This window comes from Gadus macrocephalus, chromosome 14, assembly GCF_031168955.1.
Source record: "Gadus macrocephalus chromosome 14, ASM3116895v1".
NCBI classification, from domain to species: Eukaryota; Metazoa; Chordata; class Actinopteri; order Gadiformes; family Gadidae; genus Gadus; species Gadus macrocephalus.
Window position 1 is genome coordinate 15976254 of NC_082395.1, and position 17403 is coordinate 15993656.

The 17403-nt window shown below is 41.3% G+C and overlaps 1 protein-coding gene across 2 annotated transcripts; it reads right to left on the reverse strand.

Moving 5' to 3' along the window:
• Positions 1 to 2964: 2964 nt before the first annotated feature.
• shcbp1 (SHC SH2-domain binding protein 1) lies at positions 2965 to 12911 on the reverse strand. 2 transcript variants are annotated; one of them, XM_060070627.1, is made up of 13 exons: positions 12441 to 12911; positions 11365 to 11571; positions 11081 to 11196; positions 10503 to 10711; positions 10312 to 10407; positions 9068 to 9298; positions 8447 to 8624; positions 7827 to 7947; positions 6833 to 6964; positions 4975 to 5093; positions 4588 to 4674; positions 4266 to 4380; positions 2965 to 3845 (listed from the first exon to the last, which is right to left on the reverse strand). In XM_060070627.1, the coding sequence occupies exons 1-13, from the start codon at positions 12592 to 12594 to the stop codon at positions 3445 to 3447; spliced, it is 2166 nt and encodes a 721-aa protein (XP_059926610.1). In that variant the 5' UTR covers positions 12595 to 12911; the 3' UTR covers positions 2965 to 3444. The 2 variants fall into 2 exon arrangements, with proteins under 2 accessions (XP_059926610.1, XP_059926609.1); XM_060070626.1 differs by having other exon boundaries at positions 4233 to 4380.
• Positions 12912 to 17403: the final 4492 nt, after the last annotated feature.

The following is a 17403-nucleotide window of genomic DNA, read 5'->3' on the forward strand; positions in this document are numbered from 1 at the left end:
TTTTAGTATGTACTACACTCTGGATGTGTTCATACTTTTTCCATTTGAAAGATAACTTTGTATAGGCATAGTTATCCCTGGGGACCAGCCGGTTAATGTCAGAGGTTTTAAAAAATACCTTAAAAAAAACAGCTTCTACTCTGGTAACAACAATTACACATGTGCATCACTTGATTACTATTGATCCGTAGCAGCATCCTGCAGAAACGACCTATCAGGGTGCGGTCTGCTTTAATTTTTTTTGGATTCCCGCCTCTGATTGGTTGGAAGGGCTCTCCGACGAAGTTTACCGACTCTACGTGAAGACGCATGAGAGACGGGGTAAAGCAGAAGAAAAGAAAATACAATAGATAATAATGGATACGAATTCCAGAAAAATATTATTTGAATAGAAATTAATTAATTTATTGCTGATTATTAAACACACAAAATACACCGTAAGAAAATAAAATGCCGTCTTCGCATTTAAGAAAGACTACTGGGGACAGTTAATTTCAACATCAGCATAAGTTGAGCCTCTTTTTTTCACATGTGATTTGGGATTCAACTGGCCTAAAATATTCCCGTTGACCAAGTCCGACCTAAGTACGACAAGAACGCATCGATTGAGGGAGCGCTTGTTGTAGTCCAACTTAGGAAAACTGTAGTTCCACGCGAGAGACGCTAGAGGTACTGGCCGTCGCGTAATGAAGTTGGAGGGTAAAACGCCAGAGCTGAGTGAGGCGTTGATGATGGTTAACACCCCAGGGCAGAGGGTGGGGAGACAGGCCTTCAATAGGGTCGTTGGCAGTAGGTCAAGACTGCTGGATGTAGTCCTGGCTTTGGTCATGAGGTCAAAGACTCCAGCAGGGAAAAGGTAGAGAAGCAGCACTGTGGAGGGCAGGCATATGGGTGGTTTGTATCCTGCAGATTTTATGTAGCCGGCGGGCAGGGTCATCTGGAGCTGCTGATGGAGGGTTTCCATCCATCAGCAAATTGAAGAAATCCAGGAACCTGGAGCAGAGGTCAGCAGCATCAGAGGGTTGTGGGGCATCAGGAAGGTTGAGAAGGAGGGTGATGGTAGAGAAATATTGTTTGGGATGTTTTTGAGTAGTGTTTGGAGTAATAGAGTCTTTTTGTCAAGGAGAGAGACTCTTTGTAATCCTTGACGTGGTCTCTGTAGGCTTCGCGAAGGACAGTGAGGCCAGGTCTTTTGTATAGCCTCTCGAGCCGGCACCCAATGGACTTCAACCTCGGAAGCTCTGGGGTAAACCAGGGAGTGGGGCGGGCGAAAAAGACAGATCTTGTGATTAATGGGGCAACGGAGCCCAGGCTGAGGGCGAGAGCGATGTTGTAACGCTCCACCAGGCCGTCGACGGTGTGGTTTTGGGGCTGGATGGCGAGGTTGATCGCTAGAGTGTTGGCCAGCATGGATGTACACACACGTTTCCTGTTCCTGTATGTGATGGACCGCTTTGAGGGCTGCTTTGGGAGGGCACAGGGACAGAAAACAGGACGGAATGGTGATCAGAACCAGCCAGGGCCGTGCAATGGAGATGGGAGGGGGTTGTTTCAGCGCAGCACACCGGGTCCATGGTGTGCCCTTTGGCATGTGTTGGGCCCTGTCCATGTTGTTGGATGTCAGTCCAGCAGTGATAGGAAATCAGCAGCGAGGGGACAGCTGCTAGAGACCACATGGATGTTAAAATCCCCAAATATGATAGTGGCTGGGGACATAGGGCAGACAGAGGCCAGCAGAACAATTACCTCTAGTGTAGCTAATGCTACTGCTACTATCTCAATGTATGGTTGATCATGAAATAATGAATGAGCTTGAAGGAGATGCATGGCTGGAAAATACAGACAACCAACAGGGACTTACCTTCATGACGGCTTTGAGTAGGTGTACTTTTCGCAGGGCCCTGCTGTGTATCGATGGCAGGCTTCCGTTGCCGGCGCGGGGACTGCTGCTAGTGGAGGACCTACTTTGTATTAGTGTCACCGTAGAGAAAAGACTTGAGAAGGTGAATTGATCAATCAAGTTGAATCAACATAGGCCTACGTCACGTAGCACTTATACAAGTTAATTAGGTGAATTAGGTATTGAATTAATATTTTTGTGACGATTTATGGCGAAGATTAAATCTTAAGGGGAAAAACCCCGCCCAAGCCGCCTTGTGGGAGGCCTTCATATCATAGAGAAACTATGCATTCAATAAATAATTAAAAACATACGACAGGGCCTATAAATTCTGAAACAATGTAATCCTATTTATCTAGCAAATTCTGAGTAAATCATTTGATTTTTCTTCATCGGTGTGTGATGATTTTTCTTTTTACTTTAACTTCTCCAAAGAGTATCGGAAAGCCACGGAAACATACCTTTGTTTTGCACTGTGTTAAGTGTTATGTGATTGTGCCCTTACTCCATGTACTGTGTCAGTAGGCTACCAGTATTATGCTGTTGACAATGTGTTATATGTTATACTGTAACGCGATGATGTCACAGATGCAAGGAGAAAATACAGAGAAGAGTCTCTGAGGCAGGTTTGGAGGAGAGCTGACAGGACAGGGTACCTATATAGAAACCTTTATTGACTTGAAATTGACATTCAGAATACTAGTCAGCATTTTCAGGTTGAAATCATCAAAAAGTCGGTAAGGAGCAGTGCAGAGGACTGTTGAGCTGTTGCCGGCCAACCGTCACCCTGACCAATGGGAAAGAGACGCAGAAGAGGTACTGGGTCTCCTGGAAGATGGTGGAGAACTTAACAGGGCTGAAACTGAGAGCACACCAGTAGTCACCTAGTGAAGACTAGTCAACCAGGAGTCTCTGGAGCTGTTGTCGAGGTCAGGTATCCTAGGTTTTTATTAAAACAAAGCTTCCAATCAGCCACCTGGCTTTAACTCAACAATACCCCCTACTTTAAATGTATACAACAGCGCTTGGGCTCATGCAGACTGATAAAGAACAGCACCATGGAACCCAGACAATTTACTTTGATTCCATCCGTTGTAATTTCTCACACTACAAATGTCAAATACTAAGTATTTAGTGATAACATTTTATTTCCACAGTTAACAAACTAATGGTAGTTGATTCAATAATATCTTAAGAATTTGAAATTCCAATGAAATAAAACAGAAATGCATTCAAAACAGCTGTAAAGCTTATAATAAAACACAAGAAAACTGTTAAATAGGGCAAGTCCAAAATATTTTCACATACGTGATACATACTGGTGACAAAGGGAAAGAAAAGCTTTACTTGATTCAGTGTCGTCTGTCATCTAAGTGTATTAGATGGCTGTGATAAAATCTCTAAAAAAGTATTCAGCTTCAGCATTAATTACGGTCCTTGAGAAGCTGTCATCGGTCTCACAAATGAGACAACATACATTTGTGTATATCAATGCTATGTAACTAGTGTGATTGCACTATAAAAGGCCAAAGTACAGTAGTCCATTAGTAGAGAAAAGTGCCAAAGTCCCCCATGCCGTTGCGTTTGAACTGGTTGCCTTGAATCGAGACAAACATTTTCTGCTCCAGAAGCCCCATGTCTGTGTGCGTAGTGCCCGCGTCTTTGTTTCTGCTCAACTGGCGACAAAGCTGCCACTTTTTAGTTGAGGCTGTGGTGGCCGGCTCGGGTGTATCACCCAGAATATGATGCTGCACGCCGAGACCGTTCATGGAGGCCGCTCTAGGGGTCGCCAGGGCAGAGGCTGCTGGTGAGACAAGGCCATCAGTGGAGGGGGGTTCATGAACCCCTCCTGGTGGAGGATTTGCATGGGCTTTTGGATTCTCTTGTGGCTGCTGCAATGTCCCATGGGCCACCTCACTCCCATGGTCCTTTTCAGCAAGGTTGTCTAGAGTGAAAAGAAGCACAGAGGATAAACAAGCTTGTGAGACCGATTGTCGAGTTCCTGAAATGGCTTGCAGTTAATATATTGACCAATTAAGTATATAAAAATAGCAATATATTTGCAGGGGCAGTTCACCTATTGAACACATTCAGCCTACCATTGGGGACGTTGTAAAATGTTTTACAGTAATGTAGAACTTGTGCAATACAATAAAAGATCAGCATTCATTTTTCGTTGCAATGCTTTCAATCAAATTCATTTGAATACTAGCAGGTGTCCAATTACAGATTTTACTTGGAAATATGTCACACTACGGAAGTAAGATGTACTCTTAAAGCCATTACACTGATCCGTGTAATGTATAAGTATTATAAAAATGGTGAAGGTTACCCATTGCGGTCTCCAGTGGTACACTGCCATTACCGTCTTGCAGCCGATTGGTAGGTTTGACTAGGATTATTCCATAGCCCTCATTATTATGAATCACATTGTTTTCCATGATGATACGGGGCATCACATCTAGTTCGTCAGCAAAGTCCTAAGAAAGGAAGTGAAACATGGACGAGTGAGATTCAGGCAGTTTTATGTGGTTGTATGTTCATGTATCTGAAACCCCGTAATTTTTTTATAATGTTATCTGATCTCAATAAAAAAATGCAATTCCCTTCATTAATTTCCTATGGATGTCACTGTCAGTCATTGGAATCTAAATCATTGTATTAATTTAGATGATTTGTATTTTTACCTTAATGAGGACTCCTTCTTTGCAGTGATGGATTCCATTCCCAGTAATGCTGCATACACTGCCAGGATAGATCTCTATGCCAGCCCCCTGGAACCAAATCAAAAATAACTATCACCAACAACATAAACTAGGGCAAGGTTATTCTGACAAAACATGATTTTAAAACCTGCTAATAACAAATGATGGTTTAATCAGAAAAAAACACATTAGATTAACACAACAAAAACCAAATATTGTTTGAATAATGAATTGATAATAATAATAATAATAATAACAATAATGGTGTCACCTCCAGTACCATCAGCTGGAGACAGTACAGTCTTTTCTAAAATTCTAAATATAGCTTTATTATGTAAAACAAACACATTTTAAAGTCAATTTCCAAACCTTGGAGCCATAGAGGTCGCACAAATTCATGATGAGATGGGCAGAGGTTCGTACAATCACCCCCGTTGTTTCACACTGCAGCACACAGTTCTCCATCTCCAGCTTCCCCTGACGCACACCTGGGAATGGGAGTGGAGAAAAAGCAATAATAACATTATCAAAATAAGTAAAAATAAAGATGCATAGTCCAGTACAGGGCCCAATTAACATAAGTCTGTGTTGAATGCCCAGAAAAGATAAAAGTCACTCTACTACAGTAATGATTCTCATTACTTCTGTGTATTTCCTCCAAAGTTGAACGACTTCCATATGCATCATTTCTAAAAAATAATGCATATTATATACCTTACCACTGCTGAAATAGTAAACGGCAGCGAAATTTGAATGAGTCTAAAAATACCTTTATACAAACACGCAATTCAAGAAATCCTTCTTTCCAATCGCATTAAGAATAACCTCACTCATACAAAAATTCCTATCCTTAAAACACGATTTCAGATTGGTATGCTGCACAGGTGACATGCCTGAATTATCTTGATTTAGGCTATGGGGGTTTAGGCTATGGAATACGAAAGGCATCCAGAAAATAATAGATCGATATGTAGTTTGAGCTTTGCTTTCTTTTGATCAATTATGTCAGCCATACCAAATCCCAAAAAAACACTTTTTCAAGTATTTACTTGACAAAACTTGAGGAAGTAGCACTTGCAAACTTAGGAAAGGGCCATGTATCTAAATATTACAGTATCTTAGTTACACATAGTACTGAATCAACACTAGATAAACTAAACGCTTGACTGGAATTAAGCTGCTTTAAAGGCACAAAAACAAACCATAAATACTTGATTTAAATTACTTCACTATAAATGGCTGATGAGAACATACATAACTCCCGTCAAGCTTCATTAGATGTCTGCTAATATTCCAGATGAGTGTTCTAAATGTGTAGATGAAAAAGGAACTATATTCCATTGCTTATGGGAATGTTCAAGGATCCAGGATTTCTGGAAAGAAGTTATAAAATGTTTGTCAGAGATGTTTAAAATCTAGGTCCCTTTGGATCCTAAATTGTGTGTGCTTGGAGGGTACCCAAAAGACTTTCCACATGTGTCAAAGACCAGACTACTGGACTTTGGACTGCTTCAAGCAAGGAGAGCCATTGCACTCTGTTGGATAATTCTGATCCTTCAACACTGGCAATGTGGATTAAAGAGCTGTCCAACTGTATTGGACTAGAAAGATTAACGTATATTGCTAAGGGCAAGCGGAAAGACTTTATTAAGCTCTGGGAACCATACATGGCCTTCATGACGGATGAAAACATTAGATTCACATAAAATGTATATACAGTGGGGGATTATCATTATATATATATATATATATATCTTTCTGTATATAAATTTACTATTTATTCTTTTTTTTGTTTTGTTAATTTAAGTAATTACTTTATTGGTATCCTTATTATAATGGTGCAAGTGGCTGTCTGTGTATGTTGTTAAAAAAAATACAAAAACCACAATAAATATATTCTGAAAAAAAAAGAAGAAGAACCTCAGTTTCTCTCTAACTAGGAATTGTTTTTAGCGGAGGGAACTAATCTGTCAACCTCTAATTTTTATTTAATAATTTTAATTATTAATTCAGACAACTAAGGTTGTACTACTATTGTCAAAGTTATAATTTAAGACATTACTGACTTATTTTACACAGTTCATAATATATCAGTTTTCTGTCGTGAAATAATAAAATGCTGAAATGATTCTGTGTATAATTAGTTTTTCTTACCAAAAAGCCATCAACATTAATCTTTAAACAAGCAACGGTCAAAATCATTAGACGTGATCCTATTCCAACTCACAGAGAATGCCTTCGATTGCGTCGTGCTGGATGAATTTCACATTGGAAATTTTGATAGCAGCTCCAGTGGTTTCAACAAAAGTGTCACCCTTGTTCTTTTTCTCGATCACCACTTCATCAGGAAGGCCAAATCCTGGTCAAATTTAATATACATTTGAATTAACACAAAGACAAAATGGACACACATTCCAATTAACAATAAAAAGAGGAGGTAATGAGATTGAAAAGAAATGCATGTTGGGCGTTGGGGGAGGCAGAGGGATTCTTTAGATGTAAGCTAGTGGTCGATATCCAACTTCTACTTCACACAACTGAAAGGTTTTCCTGCATATACAATAAAGAAGTGTCCTCCTTGCTTAAATTCCGCCCTTATGCTTTTGTGCACGTATATAAAATGCCTGAAGAACACAGACGGCATTTTATGTATGCATCATTCTCATAGTGTGGAAACAATTTGTGTCGAGCAAATGTTTGCATCTTCCAGATTCTGCCCCAAACAGATAGTTTCAGGCCCTTTAAAGAATGTATAAAAATAAATAAATCAATAAAAAAATGTATTACAAACATATTGCTGAAGTTCCTGTTGAACTTATTGTTTAATGAGAATCATTAAACAATAAGCAATGTTTTGAGGTAAGCCATGCATACTTTGGACTGGAGGTTATCGTTTACATTTTAAATTTCACAATGTTCAATTGATGATAAATTATGATCAATGATAAATGGAATTATTTAGCCTTTAGATTGGATGTTATTTATAATATACACTGAACAAACACATGAGCTTAATAATGCTTTTTTTATTCCATGCAACAATATTTTATTGTTATTGTTGAAAAAAGAGTGACCTTATAAAGCCTAGTAAGCAATCGATATCTACGCCTTTTCTTTCACATCCCTACACTTCTGGGACATTTGTGTCATGCGTGTTATCGGCCTAAATCGTATTGAGCCAAGAAACCTTAAAGTTAATGGGATGATATTCCCTATTTTACCTTCTATGGTTATGGAATCAGGCAGTAACAGGGAACTGGTTACAGAGTAATGTCCCGGGAGTATCAAAACAGCATCGCCCTGGAAGCATGCATCTACTGCCAACACTGGGTCACTGTGGAACTGCACAGACATATTTGACACAACAGGAAAAACAGACAAATTAGTCAGATCTCAGTCGTGCACATTAAATGTGCTGATTCAAGGGCTATTCATTTGACTGAAATCAGTCTGAAGATCCATAGTAATCCCTTAGGAAAATGTCCTGTAAGATTATCCGTCTCAATTGGACTGCACCTGCCTCTGTAGGAGACAATTCCGATTTTAGATTGCTCCCATCTAATTTCCAACCAATCAGTGCTTCTCTCCTTTCATTGGTTCAGGGAATCCATCTTGCCTGGAAATCACATGTCTGCACACAGTGTTATATCAATGGAAGAGTAATGTAGGGATGTAGGTAGGGGACCTTTTTTGGAGACGTTTATCATCAAACTTTTGCGCTCTTCTGAGCTCTCTATAAATTCAAAACCTTACCTACACCATCTTTGGAGGCCATCAATAATGAACATTTGATTCTTCTCCATTCTTTGACCTTATTAAGATTTAAATAAAGCACTCCTACCTGTATTTCTGTGTCGTCGGCAGAGCACAGGTGCAGCAACTTGTCATTCAGGAGGGACTGGAGTTGACTGGCTGAAGTGGATGCTGTGACAACATGGATGACCCTTCCCCCGGATGCCCTGGAACCTTTTGCCTCGACACAATGCTGGCGTGCATTCCCCTTGTACCCAAGCACATACCTGGAGGTTTCAATTGTGAAAGATAGCATGTAAAGCATTTGTCTGGCTTGGGGTTGTAGGGTGTGAGATGACAGGTGATAAAGAGAAAAGCTATTTATACATTGACATTCACTTTGGTCTCAATGGTGTCGTATCCCAAGTCATCACATTGTGCCGGCAAAATGTATGGTCAAGACACAATGCAAAATGTCTATTATCTCTGGCAAATTGTTTTTTTGTTTAATCCATGCATTGTTATAATCTGGTTCCCTCACCAGTGACACTGCTCGGACCAGAATGGCAACTTAACAATTATACAAACAGCAGATATGGCTTCCTTACGGATGCAATCGTTTCTAAATGAGACCCAACCTGAAGTGACTTAAACAGGGGCCGTAGTATCAGACACTATTCATATTATGACTGGAAAAATACACGTATACCAGCGTCAAATCACACCTCACCGTAAAAGCGGGTTTTCAATGATGCCGAGCTTGCGCTTCAGTATCTCCAGCTGGTCATACAGCTTGACGCCCTCCACCATCGACACATTGTCCAGCTCACAATCTGAGTCGCAGGTGAGGTCGTTGCGGAGTGAGGAGAACTCCTGGAATAACTCTGAGCAGCGGGCCAACAGGGAGTGGTACTCTGCCACCAGTCCTGCTGGAACACGGTCCTCCAGGACGTCAAAGTAGCTATGGTTAGGGAAGAGAGGAACATTGTTAGGAGGAAGCGTTGCCTTTCAGACAGAAGGCTTGCGGTACACTCCGTGTCTTCCATGGATAGTAAAGTGTGGCGCACAATGCACTGCCGTCGTGTTCACAGGTAAGCTTCCAACATGGACAAGAAAAGGAACGGTGCTTTTAGGAGTGCTCTAACCCGGCCGTTTAGGAGTGATCTAACCCGGCTGTTTTTGGGGAGCAAGTGAGGACAGGACCCTGGGGTCTACATCTTGCATCACGTAGGTTTACCTGTTGTTACAACCATAGATTAGAGTGTGCACCACCCACTGTATTTTTGGGTGCTTAGCACCTGTCAAGGGGGGGGGGGGGTGGGTTATTATTTCCTTTTGTTTCCTTTGGTGCCACTGTTAGTCCTCCTTGACCCCTGGGTTGCTTGTTTTCTTTTGTAAATAAATATCATTGTGTGATACCTGGTTTCGCGGTTTTGTGCCACTGCACCCTCACCCTACGTCTGTTGCGCCCTTCAAATAAGTCACCACCAGGGGGCGCCCCCGTCAAATGAGTCCACCCCAGTCGAGCCCGTTCTCTGAACTCACCCCATGACTTATACAGCTCACCCTGGTCTTGCAGACCGATGTTGGGGGTCTAGCAACCAGCTTTGAAAATCACTTCAAGAAGCAACTCCTGAACACTGAAACCTATTCCAGTTATTTAGTGCAGCTGTTAAAAGGGGGAACTGTCCGTCTCGCTGCTCTACGCACCACAATACAATAGTTCTTATTCAAGAGTCCGGATGCAACGTTAGGTTATTCTTTTTCCCTTCTTGTCTTCACTATCACTTGAAATGCCTTTGGGGTCAGATTATTGACTACGGGCTTCAATCATATCTTGTCATTGTTTACCTACATTTTTGGTAGTTGTGAATCGATTTGATATGCGTGACTCTTACAGGATTTGTTTTATCGTTTCACTATTAATTCCTGCAATTTGAGTTGCAGGAATTAGTTGCAATGAGTTTCACTCACAGTCTGAGACGGGGCTCCACGCAGCGAACAAAGTAATCAAAATCATCATCTTCATCTTCATCGTCCCAGATTCTCCAAATATGCTGATAGAAAAATCTGTGGAAGGGTTTTGATTATATGATTTGATTTAAATATATAGAGTTAAACAAAAATAATAACGGAGAGCCAACTTCCCTAGAATTACTCTATACCTAAGGTGTTCAATGGCCAGGGCTGTCTGGTCCAAGTCCCCTGAATCTTCAAACACCAACTGGAGTTCCTGTAGAGGCACCTTGTGTTGTGTGGCTTCTAGCAGCACTCTCATGGACTCCTCATTCAGATCACATCCATGGGTCTCACACTGGATAGGTAGCGCGAGCTGAACACATGCTTTCAGCTCCTTGCAGTCTACAGCATGCACCTGTAATCACAGTAACAGCAATTAAGTGGCTTAAGAAAAAAATGCTAATGAGGAAACAAAAGTATATATAAAAAGGTATTGATAGCACAGACTTAAGGCCATTCATGGAAATATAACTACCAAATCGCTTAATATAAGAATTTAATCAAATATTAAAGTTGCCAGAGGCCAAAGGAATTTTACATTTGTTAAAATTTGTAAAATACACTAGAAATGACTAAATGTATGAATCTGTTCATAAAACGAATTAATTACCGAATTAGAAAATATAATTCATGATGACTGACTAGATGAACATCATCACTAGTTTAACATTTGTGTTGAATATAAAAACTTTTCATACTGTGTAGATCAACACATGAAACTCACCTCAACAAGAACATCAAAGACATCAGTGGACCATAGGGCCTGCCAGTCACATGGCTCTACTGCCTTTTCCAGATAGTCTGATATGAAGGCTCTGACCTCTGATGTCTTACAGTCACCTGGTGGCAAAGATTAAATACCCAAATTGAATTTTTGCAAAGAAGTAAACACCTATAAATATAAATGCAGAAAAAACATTGTAATAAACCATAGCTTTGGTGACTTTTGTACATGCTGGATGAAATAACTATAATATGGATAACTTTTTCAAAAATGTTATGCATTACCAAGCATATAGTCCTGGTAGGCCTTAAATCGCTCATAGTAGAGAAGCTGGTTTGTTTGGAATGTGTCAGGGAGAGTGACATCACCGCGACAACGTCTTTCAGCTCTCTGTAACCGGGTGCCAGATTTGTCTGTGCTGTTCAAGTGGTCTGAATCGCCATCATCTTCTTCATCGTGATCTTCTTGGCCACTATCTTTCTGACATATGCCTTCCAAAGAAAAGGACAACAGCAATTATAGTCGGGTGTTAACGTCCTAATCAGCATTGAAATGCCCCCCCTTATGTGCCTCCTGCGCGCCACGCCTAGCAATTGAATCACACCGCGGATTGTTGGGGGGGGGATTTACACTGGTCTTTTTCACTTTTTACCAATGTCGAATCGGTTATTTGCGAGTACTCGAGCATTTTTCCTCATGAAAAACGCCCATATACTTTGTTACACTTTTAAATCTACTTATTGTTTGGCATCTTCCGTTTTAATCAGTACCACCTCGGCCATGTTTGGAGCACTGCTCTCAAACAACAACCGATGATGTAATGGTTTCGAGTGTAGCCTCGGCCAAAACAGCAATGTGGTGTCATACGTGATCATACGGAGCGCAGCAAGCTTTATGCGGCTAAGCAGGGAAACATCAGCTGATCCAAGTCTGGAGTGCTACAGTAGCGTATAGATGCAGTCTCGTTGCGTTTTAACGACACATCGGTGAATATTCTAGGTAACCAAAAATATAATACAATACGTAAGAAAGTTGTGAATAACGACGAGCTAACGTTAATTGCATCAGACTGTGACCCTGCTGCGAAGTGATTACGGAGCGCAGAGGCACACATGGAGGTTGCTGAAGACAAGTCCTAATTAAGAGAAATAGAATCGATTGTAATATTAATGTATATTTCATTATCCAAATAATGTCTGTTACAGAGCTAGAAAAACACACACGCTGAATTAGATCTTCTGACAGTGTGAAACTACATAAACCAAGAGCTCCAACATTATCTGATGATAAGGAACCAAGTACGCATTCACCCTAAATAATTGTTCATTTATCCAGCCGGCATTGAAGAAAGTGGACGAACCTTGATTTAAACCGAAAGATTCATTTCCGATACGAATTTCGTTGCCATCTTCAGTTTCAAGTTCGACGTGGACGTAAGAATCGAGATTCAACTCAAACTCCTCTACTGGCGTGTCGTGACTTTCATTCGCATTTGGCCTCAATGTTGTCGGCATTTTAGCGAGGAGATAGAAAACTGTTCAAATACGTCTCTACCTTTAGCGGGTCTTTTCTTAAAACATAGTATGGCAAAACAGGAAATGCACTCCACCCAACGTCTTTCGAATTTCCCACACAGATGGCGTATTGACCAATCGAGAGAGGCACGACACCCTACGCCACGGAGTGGGCCGTTCCTTGCACTAGCAGACATGACCGGCTGGAATAACGTTTATATATAGGTCGTTTGAATCGATTTGTATAGGTTCAGTTATTCCCTTATTTCCCATTCCCTTAATAATGAAAACAATTACGTTTTATGAACTAGTAAACTTTAGAGAATAGGCACAGGGGAAATGTGTACCATAGTTATGCGCCGGAAATCCATACGTTTCCAGGGTATTCGTCGCATAAACAAAACGAAACGTGGTATGTGGTGACCAGAGGGGTATTCCACAAAGCCGGTTTTATCACATAACCGGGTAAGTTAACCCAGGGTTTGCGGTAACCCTAGGTTTTCCGTTCCAAAAGGATCACGGTATGTTAGTTGCTATAGAAACATATGCTCTGAATCAAACCTGGTCGGACCAGGTTTTGCGCAGGTTAAGTTTGAAACATAACCCGGTTTTGGGTATTTCAACCGGCGTTCACCGCAGATTTCATGTGTTCACAATGGTATGCCCTTTTGATGAGAGAACTGCTGATATCTGAGCGCAAATTATACGTGCCATCCACCGGGAGCGATTGATAAGACCACGGCTCGACATCTTGGCATATCGGATGACTTTTTGCTGGAGTGGAGAGATATAGATTCTCGCGCAAATCTTTAATATATTTAAATAGCCTAACATAGCCAACACTACCAATCGAGGACCTGGCCTCAGTTCACTCCAGACTATTTGCGTAGCCCTCCGTTTTTTTCAAATGGTAGTTTTATCTAGGCTATAATTTTGGAGATGCTGAGCACATCTCAGTCGTTTCAAATTACCCATCCAAGATTTGTATCGGCCTCCTATCATACAAAGAGCAATATTGTCTGAGTACAATGCCGAGAGGCATTAACATAAAGTATAAAATAGTCCTAACGGACTTGCGGAGAATGTTCGATCGTAGCCGGCGGCTTCATTACAAGCAATAATCCATCTTGATCTGTGAAGTTGATGAATGGTCACTTTTAGGTTTTCTACCCAGTTACCCAAAAAAGAAACCTTTGGAATAGTATGCGCTGTGGCAAGCACACGGTTTGCATGTGTTAGCCTACTTCGAAGGCAAAAAAAATCGGAAATACAAGAAAACACAAAAACCTACATTCAACCAGTGGGGTATGGGCCGGCCCCTGACTTTCTGAGGTGGTAGGTACCTCCAGGTACCCCCTCCATGCCAGGGCGCCCTGAATTTATGTTTATTAACAGCTTCTCCACCGGGGTCAAGACAATTTGAGGGCCAGATCCAGTCTGCCGACTGTCGGCCTTTTCACGATTGGCTTAAAAAAAATGGCTTATTTAAATTTATACCAATACGATGGTGGGAAAAGCTTACCAGTTTGTGTGTTTTTTATACTTCATTTTTATACTTGATCCTCTGACCGCTTGGAAGCAATCGGAGTACATATTTTTTTAGAAGAAAGGGGTTATGTGGTAGGATCTTTAAGAATGCTTAACTGGGATATTTATATATTCATGGCTCAAATATTAAGGATCATGCTTTTGACGTGTAACTAACGCATTTACGCGGTCAGCGATCCGCGGCCAGGCTTTGGTTCTCCGGGTTGCAGAGGCTTTAGCGTTCCCTTTTCTTGTGATAATGTCATTCTCCTCGTCATAGCTCTCCAGGAGAACCTGGAGTTCCATTTCATTGAAATAAGCGGCCCGTTTCGCCATATCGATCAGGGTTTCCATGATCCATACATCACGTCTTTTTAGGTTTGGCGTGGACGCGCACAACCCTGTGTTAACCAACCCCGAGTTGATTGAACTAATGCATAACCGCTGCTGTGGAACCCAAAACTCTGGGTTGGTCGGCACAGGGTCAATCAACCTAGAGTTCATTAAACCTCCGTTCGTGGAACACCCCTCAGATAGACATCTATAGTCGGAGCATCGAACGCTACCGCCTACGGCGCTGACGAGACGCGGGGCCGCCACCTTGGAGTGGTCATCCGCTGATCCACTCAGTGCATTTAATTAATCATACCTCACTGAATACCACAGATTTTCATGCGGTTTTTTGTCATACGTGTAGCGGACACATGGTTTGGCCTGTTTTATTATTCATAGTTGGCTTAACACTAATAGAATATTCTGATATGCTGTAAATGACCAGACATCCGAGATCAAAACTGGGAACATAATCCCCGCGAAGGGGGAAAAAAACGGTCAGCTTTAATACAACTTTAATATTAAAAAAACAAGATAATAAAATTAAATAATACATAATATTATACATAATACACAATACAATATATAAAAGGATAAGTTTGTTTGACAATAGAATATTTACATTTATGAATGCTAGCCTTATGATGATACACCTACTCTTTTGAGGTGAACCGGGGAGCTGAAGAGGGATGGAATAACACCATCAAATAGTCTGACAATCTGACCCGTCCTGTCAAAATCAGCCTGCTTAAAATGTTGACTGCAGACAAGCTTAGACCTCAATCCCAAGGTGCAAACTCCATAATAAATAACATGATCCCGAACATGAACCCACCATCATGGTTGAAGACTAAGTCTGCATTGGAACAGGACATTGGATGTGAATTACCTGATGACACATGGCATCACAGTGTACGATATATAGTGTACATGCTTTGTCTTTCAGTATAAGGCATGTTCGGGTGTGTTCGGGATGGTAGCAGAGGATGTCATCAGAGAAATGACCAGATATGTTCTGGTCATGTCCATCTTTGGTTGTATTTTGGACACCTGTTTTTGAGGGTTTCTCAAATATGTGTGACATCAACATTGATCCATTGATCTTTATTTGGCGTATTTCCTTTAGAAACTAGCGCTCCCACCAATCAAGAAAATTAAATTGCTTTTGCCTCACTCATAGCGTAGACTCATTATTTTGTTTAGAAGTCAGAACGGCCTCCATCTTCCCTACAGTGGGTGAAAAGAAGTGAGGTGAACCTGAAAAATGAAGATACACTATGCATGGATCCAGACAGAAATTTGATGAGTACAGCATCCCTTTTGTCATAGCCACAGCTGTTGTGCTGTGTGTTCTCCCCCTGCGTCAAATCTGGCCTTCTCATGATTTGTAAAACTAAATAAAAAAATCTGGGTCCATCATTGGGCCTATTTTTGCCCTCAATGACTATTAGCTATTGGTTGTAATTTGGCAATGTTTATTTTCAGCTACAATTGTGTTAAGAAAAATAAAGACACAAAACCAGAAGTGATGCCATTTTAAATGTAATTGGCGATAGGGGGTGCTAATGTCCCTTTACCATGGAAACGAACATTACATATACAAAGGCATTAAAGTAGTGATATTTAAGGGCATTAATTCATTACAGTGGTCTGGACAATCAAATTTTTTTATTCTCAACAATGTTAAGTAGGATCTTCCTCCCTCTCCTCACTGGAAAAGCCTCCACTGGTTTATGTCTCTTGGTTTCTCTTGCTAGGTGGTTGTGTCTGTTATAGAGTAGGTGTGTAGGGGTGGAAAAAGAGTTTCCTTGACGTACAATGTTGGTAAAAACATTTTTATTTAAAAACAATACCACAACGGTCGAGTCACTTGCACAACTCAAGCCTCCCTCCAGTCTAGAACTCTGGCCCTCTTAAGGAGCACCAGAATGGGTGTGGCCCAATTAACCTATGAGCCACAGCTGCAGACTATTACAGGGCTAACAGCCGGACAGGAACACGTGAATCTTTTAAAACATGTTAAACACAGTGAAGATGCCATTCACATCTTCACATTACCTTCCCCCTCTTTTAAGCTCGCAAACCGTTTCAAGCGCATTAGATAAAAAAGGTAAAATATTGTGCAAGTCATTTGTGCTAAATAAACAGTTCAAAAAGTATCTCTGGTGACCTCCAATCTTCATTCCACGATCACTCCTTTTTGGCGAAACACTGCACTCTTCACAGTACACAGCCCAGTTTCTGAGACTTCCTCCATCCAGACCTCCAGCCACCTGCAAAATCCGCTCAGGCCTCTGCAGTACCAGCAGATAACTTGGCCTCCGAGCACCGGCCCTTCCCCTGGTCCGCCACTGGATCTCATCAGGAAGTCCTCAGCCATTGCTGTCTTCCGCCACTACTGTTCTCTCAAGGCTTAGCAATAGCTCCCCACAAGGCTCACGTCAGCAACAAGGAGTTCCCGAGCTATTCCTCCTTCAGGCTCTGGCCAACCCCACAGGACAGCAGTTCCAACTCCACCAGTGATCTCTTCTCCTAGCAGGTCTCTTCGTCTACCTGCTCACCTTTCAGTGCGGTCCACCTTGAAGCTCCGTGAACAATGTTCCCCTCCACTCGGCTAGAGGAATCATCCCACCACTGCCACCAAATGTGAAAAAGAGTTTCCTCGACCCACATGTTGTTGGTAAAAACATATTTTTACTTAAAAACAATACCACAACAGTCGAGTCACTTGCACAACTCAAGCCTCCCTCCAGTCTAAAACTCTGGCCCTCTTAAGGAGCACCAGAATGGGTGTTTCTCAATTAACCTATCTAAATACTATACCAATACCAGGCAGTCAGTCTGAGTCCAGTCTGGCAATATTGAGCCATGTTCATTATTATCAGTTCTGTTGTTTCCTCTATTCCATATCTCATTAATAGGTTTGTTGTTAGTGTGTATTAAAGTTGA

What these genes read in the sequence shown, in the direction of transcription:
- shcbp1 (XM_060070626.1), bottom strand. Translation starts at nt 12,594, where the DNA reads ATGCCGACAACATTGAGGCCAAATGCGAATGAAAGTCACGACACGCCA. An exon ending in CTACCAGGACTATATGCTTG is followed by an intron (nt 11,197 to 11,364) that starts GTAATGCATAAC and finishes CTTTGCCACCAG; the next exon opens with GTGACTGTAAGACATCAGAG. An exon ending in ATTGAAAACCCGCTTTTACG is followed by an intron (nt 8,625 to 9,067) that starts GTGAGGTGTGAT and finishes TGAAACCTCCAG; the next exon opens with GTATGTGCTTGGGTACAAGG.